Raw genomic sequence first — 14,792 nt, 5'->3', positions numbered from 1 at the left:
ATGTGTTTACAGTGTTTTTAGTGGGTTATACTATATAAATATATATATTTTTACTTTGAACGAGTCATAAGCTATATAAAATAATCACCCTAATTTTAATTAGTAGGTTTGATATTTAGTCCAACCCTGAAACTTGTCTATAATGTGCATATTTTGTATTTATACAATGTGTTTACAGTGTTTTTAGTAGGAAATAAAAAAAGATTAAAACTAAATTTTAATTAAAAAAATCTAATATTTTATCATAAATATTAGAGTTTATACTTTTTTTTGGATCCTGTGATTTGTCTCATTATTTGTTTGGACTCTGTATTTTGACAAATTATTTTTTGGACCCTATGTTTTGTAAAATAGTTAAAATAGAATCTTCAACTCAATTTTGATGAATAAAAAATTGAATATAACAACACAGTTTTTAAGCAGAATGATTTTATTTTTGTTCTGAATTGTTAGTTTGGTAAATTATTTGTGATTTTAATTGAGAAAATATTGACCAAAATCAGGTTTATGGTTCTATTTTAACAATTTTACAAAATATAAGATCCAAAAAATAATTTATTAAAACACAGGGTTCAAACAAATAATGAGACAAAACACCCTCAAAATATAAACCCTAAATATTAATATTATCAAGCAACATAACCACGCGTTGAAAAGAAAGAGAGAAGACCGCAGACGTGGATTTCAGATAGACAAGGAACCAATCATAATGCTCTTTTGTACCACGTGTCATATCAAGAATGAGCCACCCAGAGCGTTACCAGCATGGATGATAAACAAACCAATACCAAACACTGAAAATTTGAACAAAACGAAATAAAAAAAATAATATCTTTTGCTTTTGGGAAGCAACCGAAGTCAGAGGACTCAAATCTTTGGATAGGAATCGCTTAGTTTTGGCCACATACGCACATAATGGCAGCAACGACGGCGTATGCGGCGGCGACCACCGTCTTGATCCCTCGCCTCTCCAGTCAGCCCACTCGCTGCTCCGCCTTGCCACTCCTCCCACCTCGCCTCTCCTCCTCGACCTCATCGTCTTTCCCTCTTAAACAAGTTTCAGGTATCTGTGAATTTTCTTCTTCGAGTACTTTGAGGCCTTTCGTCGAACAGTTGTAGTTCGAGTCAATTGATTTGTTTTGTTGACTGAAATTGACTCCTTTTTTTTTTCCTTTTCTTTCTGGGCTTTCTATTTTAGTCTCGAGGAATATTATGTGGGTTTTCCTGGGGTTCTTTGAGAACTTTTATTTATCTACCTTATCTTGATGAATGCTGAGAATAAAAACTGTGGTGAAGGAAGCTGTTTAGGAGTTATCCTTTTTCGATAATATTGGAGCTAGCTGCCTGCTGTTGAAATTGTGTGTTGGCTGTACTGAATTTCGAGAATTTTGGGATGAGCAAAAGAGTTGTTTAAGGGGGAAATTTCTGGGTTTGACGTTGTTCAGATGATGTATTGCAATTGAAAGGAACCGAAATTCGGTCATTTGACTCGCAAGTTCTCTATTATTCAACTAGATAGCTATAGCATAGAATTGATTGCCTGTTATATATATATATATATATAGCTTAATGAAATCATATAATGTCAAGAAATTAAATGGCCTGCTTATTGAGAAATTTTTTGAGGAGCTTTCGGTGGGCTTTATGTTAGTAATCGAGTTTTAGAAAAGCCCCACCACATAAAAGAAAAACTTTGTTGTCTCTGCTGTTACTAGTACTACTCTTCATCTGTTGTCACACAAAAACTCTTTCATTTTGTAATGATATAACGGAATTGAGTTCATATTGGTCTGTTTTTTTTTTTTTTTGCTGCATTGTACGCTTAAGATTCAAGCAACCTCTTCAGAAGAGACATCCACTTCTGTTAATGCTGTTTTTCTTTCATATAGAGTCACGGAAGCCATTGCTGCTTCGGATTAAAGCTACTTCTTCAGAAGAGACATCCACTTCTGTTGATGCTAATGAACTTTTCACAGACTTGAAGGAGAAGGTCAGAACTAGAGCTAATAAACTGTAATATTACTAAAAAAAATAAGTTTACTCCTTTATCATTTGCATAATAATGTAACTTTACGCCCAGAGAAACCTAAAAAAAAAACAATGTTCGTGGTGTTTTCCTTGTCAGTGGGATGCAGTTGAGAACAAGTCCACAGTACTTCTGTATGGAGGTGGAGCAATAGTTGCTGTCTGGCTCTCTTCAATACTTGTTGGTGCCATAAACTCAGTGCCTCTGGTAAGTCAAGCCTTTTAGTGGGCAATTGTTCTTCTGTTCTTAATATCAAGGAGATGGCAAATCTTTGAAAAAATGATTTCTTGATCTTAATTTTTGTGAAATTCTTCACTGTTTTCCTGTTCCCACTGCAAATCTTTTATTATTAAATCATTTTGAGTTGAGTTTCTTCTCTTGTCAGCTTCCCAAGGTCATGGAGTTGGTTGGGCTAGGATACACAGGTTGGTTTGTCTACCGGTACCTACTCTTCAAGGTAAATTTGAAATCCCAACAATGTTGTAGTGATGGTTTATATCTAGCCTTTGCTTTTGGTCGGCTGTAATTAAATGATAATTTGTAATTATTAATATCTGGCTTCTTTTATCGAGCACTCGTGTGTGTAAAAGAGCTAATACTGTTTTTCTTTATTATTCTCAGTCAAGCAGAAAAGAACTAGCTACAGATATTGAATCCTTGAAGAAGAAGATTGCTGGAACGGAGTAAAGGCATCTATGTGGTGGCAAGGTTTAAAGCGCATTATTTATTACTCTTCGTTATCCTTTTATTTTGGTTTATGCATTTCCGTAAAGAGGCATTATTTGTATCCATCCTGTGATGTAGAATAGTTTTTGTATCAAATCCTAGTAACCTTTTGTATTTTCTCCCTCTTATTAAGATTTGACAAATTTGAGGTCTCTCTCTACATTGATTATGGTTGCTAATTATTTCTACGGTTGAGATAATCTTACCTCTTCAATATGATAACAACTAAATTAGGCTGGCTAATTGTTTCATAAAAGGTAAGATGCTGAAAGAGTGAACAAAAAAAGTCTGTCTTCAGTTTTGGCATTGTTATACTTGAGCTTAGAGAACAATGGCTTGTGTCAATTGCTGGTTTTGGCAATTATGTACTAATCTAAGAAACAAAACAAAAACGTTCCACCGACGAATAAACAAGAAAATGATTAAATAAATGAAAAGTCACGTAGGTTCTAAAATATTCACAAATAAAAGTTATTAAAATTACAATGCTATCCCATTCATATCAAATTATATTATAAAGTTTACGTGTAGCATTTAATCATGACTAATCACTACAAGTCTACTACGTCTAAACCAATGATGGTTATACTAATAGCTCAAAGTAGGGTTGTACGTAGGTTGAGTTAGCCGGGTTATAACATATTTTAAGCAACTCAATGTAAATACTAGGTTGCAAACATCCAACTATAATTTGCTCAAATAAGAAGAAAAAAATATTTAACCCGTCCAATAATTTTGACGGTTTGGTTGGGTTAACATGTTTAAACCGATCATCAATTTTTTTTTTTAGTTTTCAAATAATCAAATTCAATAAACTAAAAATATAGTATAAATCTTTCAAGCTTAAAAATATTATATTATAAATTCATCCTTAAAAATATAGGTTTCATACTTTTATATTTTTAAAAATAAAAAAGATAATTCATGTAATATTTTAGAATATATATATTTATATAAACTCTTATTTGGTTTATTGGGTTATTATTCCAACCTGCCAAATTATTAGGTTAGGTGGTTTGAATTTTCGTGGGTTATCTGTGTTGCGTTTTTTGCTAGGTGGATTATTCGGTTTGGGCAGTTTGCAAATTTTTTTGAACATCCCTAGCTCAAAGAACTGAACTCTCTACCGCTCATCTAAATTTTAGCAAAGCATCCTTAATATCAAACCAAGGAAAAAAAAACTACCATGTCATGATCATTGAACCTAACATTTTATTAAGAAACAAAAACTAAACATCGTTCCTAATCATTTATGTAATATTAATATCTTATTGGTACTTCATCTCGTTTTAGAGTACTAGGTAGAAGTAACGTGCAATACACGTTGACTTAATTTTAAAATTGTAAATATGCTTATTCAAACATGTATTTATTTTTATTATATTTTTTAATTATTATATAAATTTTAAATAAATAAAAAAATATCATAAAAATAAATAAAAGATGTTTAATATAATGTATAACATAAATGTATTAAAAAAAATTAGGGCAAAATATTGTCTATAATTTTAATAAAAATTCATTCACTTTTTAAAAAAAAAATATATATAATAGAATGAATTATAATTTTATAGTATATTAATATTTATATCAATAATCTCTACATTTATGACATCTAAATCCAATATTGAAATAGATATATATTTACATAGCTACATGACTACATGACATATGTATATAAATTACAATAATATTTTAAAAAATTAATAATAAAGATAAAATAAGAATAGAAAAAGTCATAGTGTAGAGTATTATACATTATTTTGATTAATTAATTAATTTAAATGCATCAACTATTTTGATTATAATAAAGATAAAATAAGAATAGAAAAAGTCATAATGTAGAGTGATATCACTATTTTGATTAATTAATTAATTTAAATGCATCAACTATTTTGATTAATTAATTAATTTTTGTTTAGTTAAGTTTATGTTTGTTCTAGTTTTTTAATTTGGCCGTGAAAACAAGAGATTATATATTATATGTTTAATATAGTATTAATATTATAAGTGGATTTTAAAGTTAAGTTTGTTGCTAGTTGATAGTAGATTATATTATATTATATGTTTAAATTTAAGGTTAATTAAATTTTATTTAAGTTATAAAACGTGTGATTTTATTATTTTTAAATAATTATCATTGTAAAATATCTCAAAAATATCCTATTTTAATTTATTTATTTAAGTTTAAGTCAATATCTAAAAAATATCCTATTTTAATTTGTTTAATTATTTATTTATTAAATTTTATTTAAATTTAAGCTATATTTACAATCTACCGTTAAATATAAAAATATTATGTTAAAGTTAACGGGAAAAAAAAATAAAAAACTGTTAAAACCAAAAAAATTTGTTATCTACACACTTTTTATATAGTAGAGATATTCCAAATTCAAATAGTCTTCCTTCATGGCATTATATATATAAAGAAAAAAAAAACCAAAATTTATTATTTTAAAAACTAAATTAGAAATAAGATTTTTTTTATAACTATACGCTTATATAAAAAGTATGTGTTTAACGAAATCTTAGTTTAATCTTTTCTCAATTTCAACAGAATTTTACAAATATTTAACGAAATATACTGTTATCCAAAAAACAGGCACGGATGACGTGGCAGGCGATTTCTGAACACGTGGCTGACACTTGGCAGAGTTCTGTTAGAGTATTGACCAATAAGACATAACAGGCGCGGCGGTTGAGTTTTTCTTACGATCAGCATGGTCATATATTCCGCATATTTCAATATGATCTTGGGTGAATCAAAGTCAATCCCGAGATTATCTCCTATGATTCCTGATTATTCGATTAATTAGGAGAGAATATCTGTAACAAATTCATGTAATCCTTCTTGAGCCTATAAATAGAGAAAGATAGCTCAAGGGAGGGACTGGACTTTTGGGCTTTTGCTTAATAAAAATTACATACTTACGAGAGAATTAGAGCTATTTTATTACGATTGTACTATTTATCTCCCGGAGGTTTGTGAAACTCGAAGAACTCTAGTTCTTTGATCACCCCTTTGAGATCTCATATCAATAATAGCTTAAGTGGACGTAGGTCATTACCAGTTTCTGGGGCCAAACCACTATAAATTCTTGTGCCCTTTACTGTTTTTGTCATTATATTCATTCCAACACATTCATCCACATCAAGCATTTTGACTCCGTGTCAGTTAACTAAAATCAGGGTCAACATTCTGGTGGTTTCATTGAGAGCTTGATACAAAATCGTTGATATAGTAATGGCGAAAACAACAAAGAAGATTGTGCAGGCGACTGGCGCTGCACCATCTCAACCGCCTCCTCCTCTAAACGTGACTGAAGATGAGCCACATTTGGAATTTGATGAGGAAGAACTGGATTCCGAGATGCTGAGGAATACCCCGGGGGTATTGCAGGATGAACTGGCCAATCTAAGGGCCAGTCAAGAAAGTGCTGCTGAGGTTATGGCGCGGCAGCAACAAGAGATTGAGCGACAACGTCAGGAATTGAGTGAAAGGCAGGCGGAGATGGACCGTCGTCAGAGGGAGGCCATGGCAGCCCTCGAAGCAGCCCTACAGTTGGCTAGGAATCAGGCTGCACCTGCCTCACAGCCTGATCAACCTTCAAATGGGCCACCCCAAAGGGGTCCCAATCCTAGCCCGCCGATCCAGCCTTCGAGCCCCAGAGGCCCGAGCAGCCACCAATGCCTCAGGAGGATGCCCACTGAGGGAACCTGAAGCGCAGCCTCCATCTCAGGCTGGTCGAAACATTCCCCCGCAGCCAAGGCAGAATAGGGTCGGGCAACAGCCCTGTAGTCCTAGACGTGTCACGACTCGAGCCCTAGGCCGTGGCAGATTTGTAATATCCATAACTTGGGTGGTCAAAGGTCAAACTTTGACCCTCGTTGAAAAATAGTCTTTATGAATGATTATTTAATTTATATTAAATCGTACTATAATTATAAGTTAAAATAATGAAATAACTCCTATAATTATATATAAAAATATTAGTAATAAAAGTATACATACAACAATAATATTCCCACAGTTATGTAATCACCAAATAGTTAAAGTTAATAAGTCATAAACACCCAAAATAATACCTAGCATCCACCATTCCTCATCCCTAACTGTTTCATAGCTCATTCAAATATACCGATCATTAGATTCGAAGTCGAATACATACATAATGCTCAAAAGATAAGACAAAGACAGGAAATATAAATAGGCTAAACACATTGGCTCCATCGATAATTCATCTTTTCCACGTTCGCGTCACTAGGCTCCTGGAATGGGAGAGATAGGGGTGAGCTTATAAAGCCCAGTAGGAAAGCAACTACTAACATAGGACCCAAAAGTTTAATACAACCCCTGCAAGGCTAGCTTTGAAAACAAAACATACATCATCATGTATAAACCAAAATAGAGAGAAACCACAAATAATCATAAGAGCATAGCTACAAGTGCACATCACACCGTCCACTAGATCCCTAGTTCCCGTTACCCACCATAGAAAATCTGACATCCTAAACCGGGTAGCCGGACCTGATAACCACCACAAGGGGGAGGCTCAGAACACTTCCTGTATACAGATGCTAGGTCTTTACACCTACAGGTGAGTGGACACCTGATCTACTTATGATGACACAGAGACTAGGTCGTGAAACAACAACGTGCACCAATCATGATCACTATGGCTCTCATCGGTATAACCAAATGCAGGTAAACATGAAAATAAATAAACATATTCCCTTTATATTTTAGAAAATTGGGCAGCATAACAGCTACATTTGAATAAACCCAAAAATCATAACCTGCATAAATAAGTGAACAAAAATATATATTTGGCACTCAGTGCCCTCAGAACAGATCAGAAAACATGCATGTTAAGTTTTCAAATTTTCAAACATTTTATAAATATCAAAATTTGAATATGTTTAATGCAATTCAATACGAGTAAAATAAGTCCAATAGTCAAGTTGAGTCTCTACCTCTTTAGATACCTCCTTAGAATTTAATCCGAGCCCAAAGCGACGCTCCTAAGCTTAACGATGATCTTAGAGTGATTTAGTCCGATTTTAATATCACGTTTTTCCTACGTGCACCAAATGAGCAAACGATTATCATTATAGCATTCCTTATTCAAAATCGTGTCCAATGACATATAATATGACCATATTTAAAATTTCAAGTTCTGAACCTCACCCAAGCGGTGCACAATAGCGGTTGGTGGCGGTACCGGAAACGTCAACGAATATATGCATGTTATATATTAAAATGATCCTCTCGATGAGTACATCACAAAAGTACAATTCCTTCGCCCAAATGACCACCGGTGTCGCCGGAAAATGCTTCCAAAGGGGCGGTGATACACAAAATCTCGCCGGAGAAAAATGGCGAGTTGACCGGAATGACTTAGTGGGTGATGCTCCTCTTGCGACGCTGATTCCAATGGTACCAACCACTCGTCAAATGGAGGTCGGAGCTGGCCGGAATGTCGCCTCAAAGTTTCGACAGTGAAACTTCGGAGTGACTGTACGAGCACGTCCTTGATTCGATGGTCACCAAACTTTGGGGTTGTCGTCGTCGTCGGCCGGGGAAGCTGCAGCACTGGCGCGTGTCGGAAATGGAGCTCTGGCGAGATCTGTTTAGGTTGTGGTCGTGGCTGGTTTTGAAGAGAACGAAAGAAAAAAAATGAAGAAGAAGAATAAGAAGAGGAAGAAGAAGAATAAGCTCGGCACGTGGGACAGAGAAGAAGAAAACAATTTGAATATATATATACATATATTTTTTTTTGACCGAGTCAAACCCCTTTTATTTTAAAAAATATATTATAAATATGGGTATTACAAGACGCCATAGGGGCGAAGAGCCAAACCCCCCGAGCAGAGGGCAGCGTCCTTTTGGCAACAGAAAGAACTCAGAGATAAGCTCTGCGGTCCGGGGCCCCCCACGGCATGATAATGCACGGGGACCTACCGATCAACGCAGGCCACCCTCTAACGCTCGGGAAGTTCCAGCCCGAGGAGGCAACCGAGGGGACAGTCGATCCCACCATAGCCAGTCGAGGTTCAGAGATGGCCATGGTTACAATGAGGCCGACTCAGGCAGAGGAAATGCCGATCGGAGAAATGGAGAGAGAGGTGGGGGCAGGAGCCCACCACCCAGGGAAGACCAACCCGAGAGACGCGACGCTGGGGGGCAGCCCAGGCAAAATAACGTCTTTAACCGGCTCGGAGCAAGCGAGCAGCGGCAAAGAGACGAGGATTTAAGAGATGTACTCAACGATCGCCGGGAACGGCATGATGAGTACATTCCCCCAGCAGCAGAGGCCCCGGCGATTCCTGACGCCGTGCAAGCCCAAATAGATGCCCTGAACCAGGCAGTACAACAACTGGTTGGGGGAAGGACGTCACATATCGAGTACGACAGGAGAAGAGGCACTCCTTTCGTTCAAAGGATAGCTATGGCAGAAACTCCTAGCAAGTTTAAGATGCCCACGCTTCCAAACTTTGACGGGTATGGTGACCCGGTATCTCATGTCAACAAATTTGAGATACAGATGGACATTCAGAAAGTGTCCGAAGACGCTCGGTGCAGGATCTTTCCTGCAACACTTTCTGATGCTGCACAGGAGTGGTTTTTCAAATTCCCTCCTGCAAGCATTGTTTCTTGGGAGATGTTCGTAAAAGAATTTTACAGGCAATTCTACGCGGGTCGTGTGCACCCAACTAAGGCGAACCAGCTGGTGGAGATACGCCAGCAAGAAGGAGAGCCACTGAAGGATTACGTCCAGCGCTTCATGCGAGCAGTAGCTGGAGCCAAAATAGTGGGAGATGAGGGCAAGATGATGGCCCTAACTGCAGGAGTTAGGCGTTGTACACCTTTATGGAGTAGCCTCATGAAGCATAGAGTTAGGACTACCCAAGAATTCTTGGATCGAGCTGATCGGTACATCAAGCTCGAGGACGCCATCGCCAGCGAAGGAAAGCCCCCAAGCAAGGATAAGGGGACTGCCGAGCCCGCCAAAGCCGCCAATGGGTCAAAACCCAACGGCAACGGCAAAGGCAACGAGAACAGCAATGGCAATGGCAAGAATGGGGGGAAGCGGCCGAATAATGAGCCTTCCACCTCTAAAAATAAACGGGCTAAGGGCAATCGTTATGAACCACGGTTCACCAACTACACTGCCCTTGTCGAGTCTCGGGGAGAGGTGTATCAGGCCACTAGTTCTAGTGTGCCTTACAAAAAACCCGCTCCCATTCAGAAGGATATTTCGAAGAGAGATACAACGAAGTTCTGTCGTTATCATAACGACTACGGACACGATACAAACGAATGCAACCAGCTGAAGGATGAAATCGAGTTCCTTATCAGACAAGAACACTTGAGGAGGTACATACGGGCCTCGGGAGCTTCCCAACGAGAGGCTCCAGGTGGCAACGAGCAGACACTCGTACGCCAACGCTCGCCACCTTTGCAGCCTGACCCCGTAACTGGCACTTTACTCACCATCTGTGGAGGCCCGCACCTTGCGGGAAACAACGGAAAGGCGAGGGAATGATATACTCCAACCCTACGCCACAACCAGGACATCGAGATGATGAGTGTTGAGGACCGGGCATCAAAGAAGGCTCGATCAGAGGATTATGAAATAACCTTCTCTGATAGTGATGCCCAGCATGTCCGGTTCCCACATTCCGACCGGCTGATCGTGGACGTTTAAATCGCCAACATGATGGTGAAGATAGTACTGGTTGATATAGGAAGTTCAGTGAACATCTTGTACAAATCTTCGCTGGAACGCATGAAGTTGTTCGTCAAGGACTTGGAGCCCTGCAACCAAACAATTTACGGCTTCTCTGGTGAGGGACTTGCCCCAACAGGGTCAATCAGACTTCCAGTAATAGCGGGTACATCGCCTGCTACCAGGACATTACTCACTAATTTCATAGTAGTCGATTGTCCTTCGACGTACAATGCTGTGATTGGAAGGCCCATACTGGTTGACCTTCGCGCTGTCACCTCAATATGGCATCTGGCCATGAAATTCCCAACAGATGCAGGGGTAGGACGCGTGTTGGGAAATCAGAGAGAAGCAAGAGAGTGCTACAATGCCTCGATCATGAAGGCAAAGAAAGGAATGGTGAAGAGCACTCCCCCAGAAAGGTTGCAGATGGTCATTGATACACAAGCCCAATCCGGTGATGGAGTCACCAAATAGGGTGTTGCCCAAAGTGAGGATAGAGATTTAGATCCTCGCTTTGGGGATATTGAAGAAGATGTTGGACCCGTCGAGGACCTTGAAGAGGTCCAACTTGACGAGAAAGACCCGACCAGAGTTGTAAAGGTCGGGAAAAATTTAGAAGCAATAACGAAGCATGCACTGGTGGAATTTTTGAGAAAGAACCAGGAAGTTTTTTCCTGGTCACACAAAGACATGGCTGGGATAGATACTGCAATTATCAGCCATGTCCTGAACGCTGACAAGAGTTTTCCACCCGTGCAACAGAAAAGAAGGTTGCTCGATAAGGATAGATCGAAAGCCTTAAAAGAGGATGTTGAAAGACTGAAGGAGAATGGGTTCATCAGGGTGGCTTTTTATCCATCGTGGGTCTCTAATCCAGTACTGGTTCCCAAGCCTAACGGAAAATGGCGGACCAATGTGGATTTCACTGACCTTAATAAAGCCTGCCCAAAAGATTGCTTCCCACTCCCAAGGATCGACTAGCTGGTCGATGCAACTGTGGGACATGAGATCCTCTCTTTCATGGATGCATACTCAGGATACAATCAGACCAGTATGCATCCCCCTGACGAGGATCACACTAACTTTCGGACCGATACAGGGTTATACTGTTATAAAGTAATGCCCTTCGAACTAAAAAACGCTGGTGAGACTTACCAGCAATTGGTTAACCACATGTTTAAGGAGTTGATCGGAGTAAACATGGAGGTGTCGTGGACGACATGCTGGTAAAGTCAAAAAAGGCAGAAGGACATGTAAAGGATTTACAAAGAGTGTTTCAATGTTCTGAACAAATATCAGATGAAGTTAAATCCTCTCAAATGTTCCTTCGGAGTAGGATCAGGGAATTTTTTGGGGTTCATTGTTAATTCAAGAGGAATCAAGGCCAACCCCGAAAATATCAAAGCCCTGATCGACATGAAATCGCCGGTGAAAATCAAGGATGTGCAAAGTTTAACTGGAAGGATTGTCGCACTAAGTAGATTCATTTCCAAGTCGACGGATAAATGCATCCCTTTCTTTAATCTACTTAGAGGCAACAAGAAGTTCGAATGGACTGGAGACTACGAACAGGCCTTCCAAGCCTTAAAAGCCCACATGGCACAGCCTCCTGTTTTATCAAAACCCATAGATGGAGAAACTTTGTTCATTTACCTTGCGATCACCGAATTTGCTGCTAGTGCGGTACTAGTACGAGGAGAAGAAGGCGTACAAAAGGCGGTTTACTATGTTAGCAAGAGGTTAATCGGGGCCGAATTGAGATATCCTCCCATCGAAAGATTAGCTTATTGCTTAATTTTGGCCTCAAGGAAGTTACGTCCTTACTTCCAAGCCCATCCCATCACAGTCTTAACCGACCAGCCCCTTCAACAAGTTCTGCAAAAGCCAAAGGCGGCTGGGCGCTTATTGAAATGGGCAGTCGAACTCGGGCAGTTCGATATCACATATTCACCGCGAGCAGCATTAAAAGGACAAGTCTTGGCTGATCTTATCGCTGAATTCATTGAGCTCCTAGATGACGAGCAGTGTGAAAAACCTAATACACCTGAGCCCGAAATTGAAGCTCCTTCGTGGAAGTTGTTCACGGACAGATCGTCCAACGAATCTCACGCCGGAGCAGGAGTGATATTGATAACGCCAGAAGGGCATCGATTTCACCGCATCAAACAATGAGGCCGAATATGCAGCACTACTCGCTGGACTAAGGTTGGCCAAAGACATGAGTATAAAAGTGCTTGATATTTACAATGATTCACAGCTGGTAGTGAATCAGGTCTTAGGGGAGTATCAAGCACGAGGCCTGAAGATGATGGCCTACCTTAATAAAACCAAAGATTTGTTGGCGTAATTCGAGAAGTATACCCTCCAACAAATACCTCGAGATCAGAATTCAAACGCAGATGCCTTAGCCAAACTCGCGAGTGCGAAAGATGATGATACTTTAAATATAGTGCCAGTGGAACGACTGCGCGAGCCGAGCATACGAGCAAATGAAACCAGTATGGAAATTCGGATAGAAGATACGTGGATGGCACCGTACTTGGAGTATCTCACGAATGGTGTACTACCAGCAGATAGAAACAAAGCCAGGACTCTTCAGAGAGAGGCTGCTAGGTACATATTGGTCGATGGTATTCTATACCGAAGAGGATACTCCATGCCACTGCTCAGATGTATTACATCAGAAAAGGCTAAAGAGCTGATGAGGGAAGTACATGAAGGCTTCTGTGGGGATCACGCTGGGGCAGAGGTTTGTGCAAAAATGATTCTGAGGCAGGGTTATTTCTGGCCGACTATGAACGAAGACTCAATAGAGTTTGTGCAAAAATGTGATAAGTGTCAGAGGTTTTCCAAGATCCCACGCGCAGCTCCCAACGAGTTAAAGCAGATGCAAAGTTCGTGGCCCTTCCCAGTATGGGGTATCGATTTAATTGGATCCTTGCCAACGGGAAAAGGTGGAGTAAAATACGCAGTTGTAGCGGTCGACTACTTCACCAAATGGGCCGAAGCTGAGCCACTCGCTACCATAACGACAAAGAAAGTTCTTGACTTTTTCATCAAGAACATTGTTTGCCGATATGGATTGCCTCGGAAGATTGTCTTAGACAACGGCACCCAGTTTGACAGCGAGCTATTCACAAACTTCTGCGAAAGGCATGGAATCGTCAAAAGCTTTTCTTCAGTCACGCATCCACAAGCAAATGGGCAAGTCGAAGCCGTGAATAAAACACTCAAGGATACCCTGAAGAAAAGGCTCGAAGAAGCTAAAGGAGCATGGCCGGAATAACTGCCCGAAGTACTCTGGTCGTATAGAACTTCTCATCAAGCAGCAACAGGTCATACCCCATTTTCCTTGGCATATGGGTATGAAGTCATGTTGCCAATCGAATTAGATCTGCCCTCACATCGAAGAATCACATACGACCAAAACTAGAATAGCCAACTGTTGATGGAGTCCCTAGACTCGCTTGAGGAGAAATGAGAAAAACCCCAACTCCGAGTAGCTGCGTACCAGCAAAAAGTCGCCCGATATTTTAACTCAAAAGTGAAAGAAAAGAAAGTTCAACGTCGGAGACCTAGTACTTCGACGAGTTTTCTTAAACACCCGCGACAAAACTACTAGAGTACTCGGACCAAACTGGGAAGGACCTTACCAAATTGAAGAAGTCCTTCATCCAGGCACATACAAACTTGCACGCTTAAATGGAGATCTCGTTCCACGCTATTGGAATGGAGAACACCTGCGCAAGTATTATCCATAAACAGTCCTTTTTAAAGGTCTGACTTGTATTAATTTTTACTTTTTACAAGTTTTGAAAAAGGGTTAGCCATGTTATATGGCTAATCGTTTATAAGTGTAAGATCTTTTTAAGATCACTCGTAAAGCCATGTTTAGTCCATTTTAATACGAGAATTATAAGGGACTGTACGCAGCCAGTCATTCTTGCCAACCTTTGTTGTTTGTTCATTACGTGTGTTGTTTTGCTGTATTATAAGTGTTACATTTTATACCGAGCAGTAACGTTCGCACAGGTCGTGGTCAAGGCAAGTGACCAAGGGCCTAAAGCTCCTCAGTCACTTAGGGGGCATATAAGTTACATCGATAGCAAAGCATACCAAGAGATATGTAAACACATGAACAAAATAAGTCAAAGCATGCTACGGTACTTAGAGTATTTTTCAAATTTTATATTTTGTTAAATCAAGCCAAAGTATTATGCTAAGTTCGGTTATGCGATACGCAAAAATATTATAATATCAAAAGGAATTCTTTTACACCGCAAGCAGTACTGCTTGGATGTAATTGT

At 39.1% G+C, this 14,792-nt stretch overlaps 1 protein-coding gene across 1 annotated transcript; it reads left to right on the top strand.

The window, feature by feature from the left end:
• Positions 1–798: 798 nt before the first annotated feature.
• On the top strand, positions 799–2,912 carry LOC133796903 (protein CURVATURE THYLAKOID 1A, chloroplastic). Its single transcript, XM_062234600.1, has 5 exons — positions 799–1,063; positions 1,890–1,990; positions 2,126–2,233; positions 2,412–2,483; positions 2,648–2,912. Exons 1-5 carry the CDS (start codon positions 916–918, stop codon positions 2,711–2,713), a joined length of 495 nt encoding a protein of 164 aa, XP_062090584.1. The 5' UTR covers positions 799–915; the 3' UTR covers positions 2,714–2,912.
• Positions 2,913–14,792: the final 11,880 nt, after the last annotated feature.

Source organism: Humulus lupulus, chromosome 8 (genome assembly GCF_963169125.1).
Source record: "Humulus lupulus chromosome 8, drHumLupu1.1, whole genome shotgun sequence".
NCBI classification, from domain to species: Eukaryota; Viridiplantae; Streptophyta; class Magnoliopsida; order Rosales; family Cannabaceae; genus Humulus; species Humulus lupulus.
Note: the sequence above shows the minus strand (reverse complement) of the source record. Positions and strands in the feature narration are given on the sequence as shown.

Bases quoted from the DNA above. Each gene is read 5' to 3' on its own strand.
- LOC133796903 (XM_062234600.1), top strand. From the start codon at position 916: ATGGCAGCAACGACGGCGTATGCGGCGGCGACCACCGTCTTGATCCCT. The intron at 1,064-1,889 runs GTATCTGTGAAT...TCTTTCATATAG, and splicing joins CCCTCTTAAACAAGTTTCAG to AGTCACGGAAGCCATTGCTG. The intron at 1,991-2,125 runs GTCAGAACTAGA...TTTCCTTGTCAG, and splicing joins TCACAGACTTGAAGGAGAAG to TGGGATGCAGTTGAGAACAA.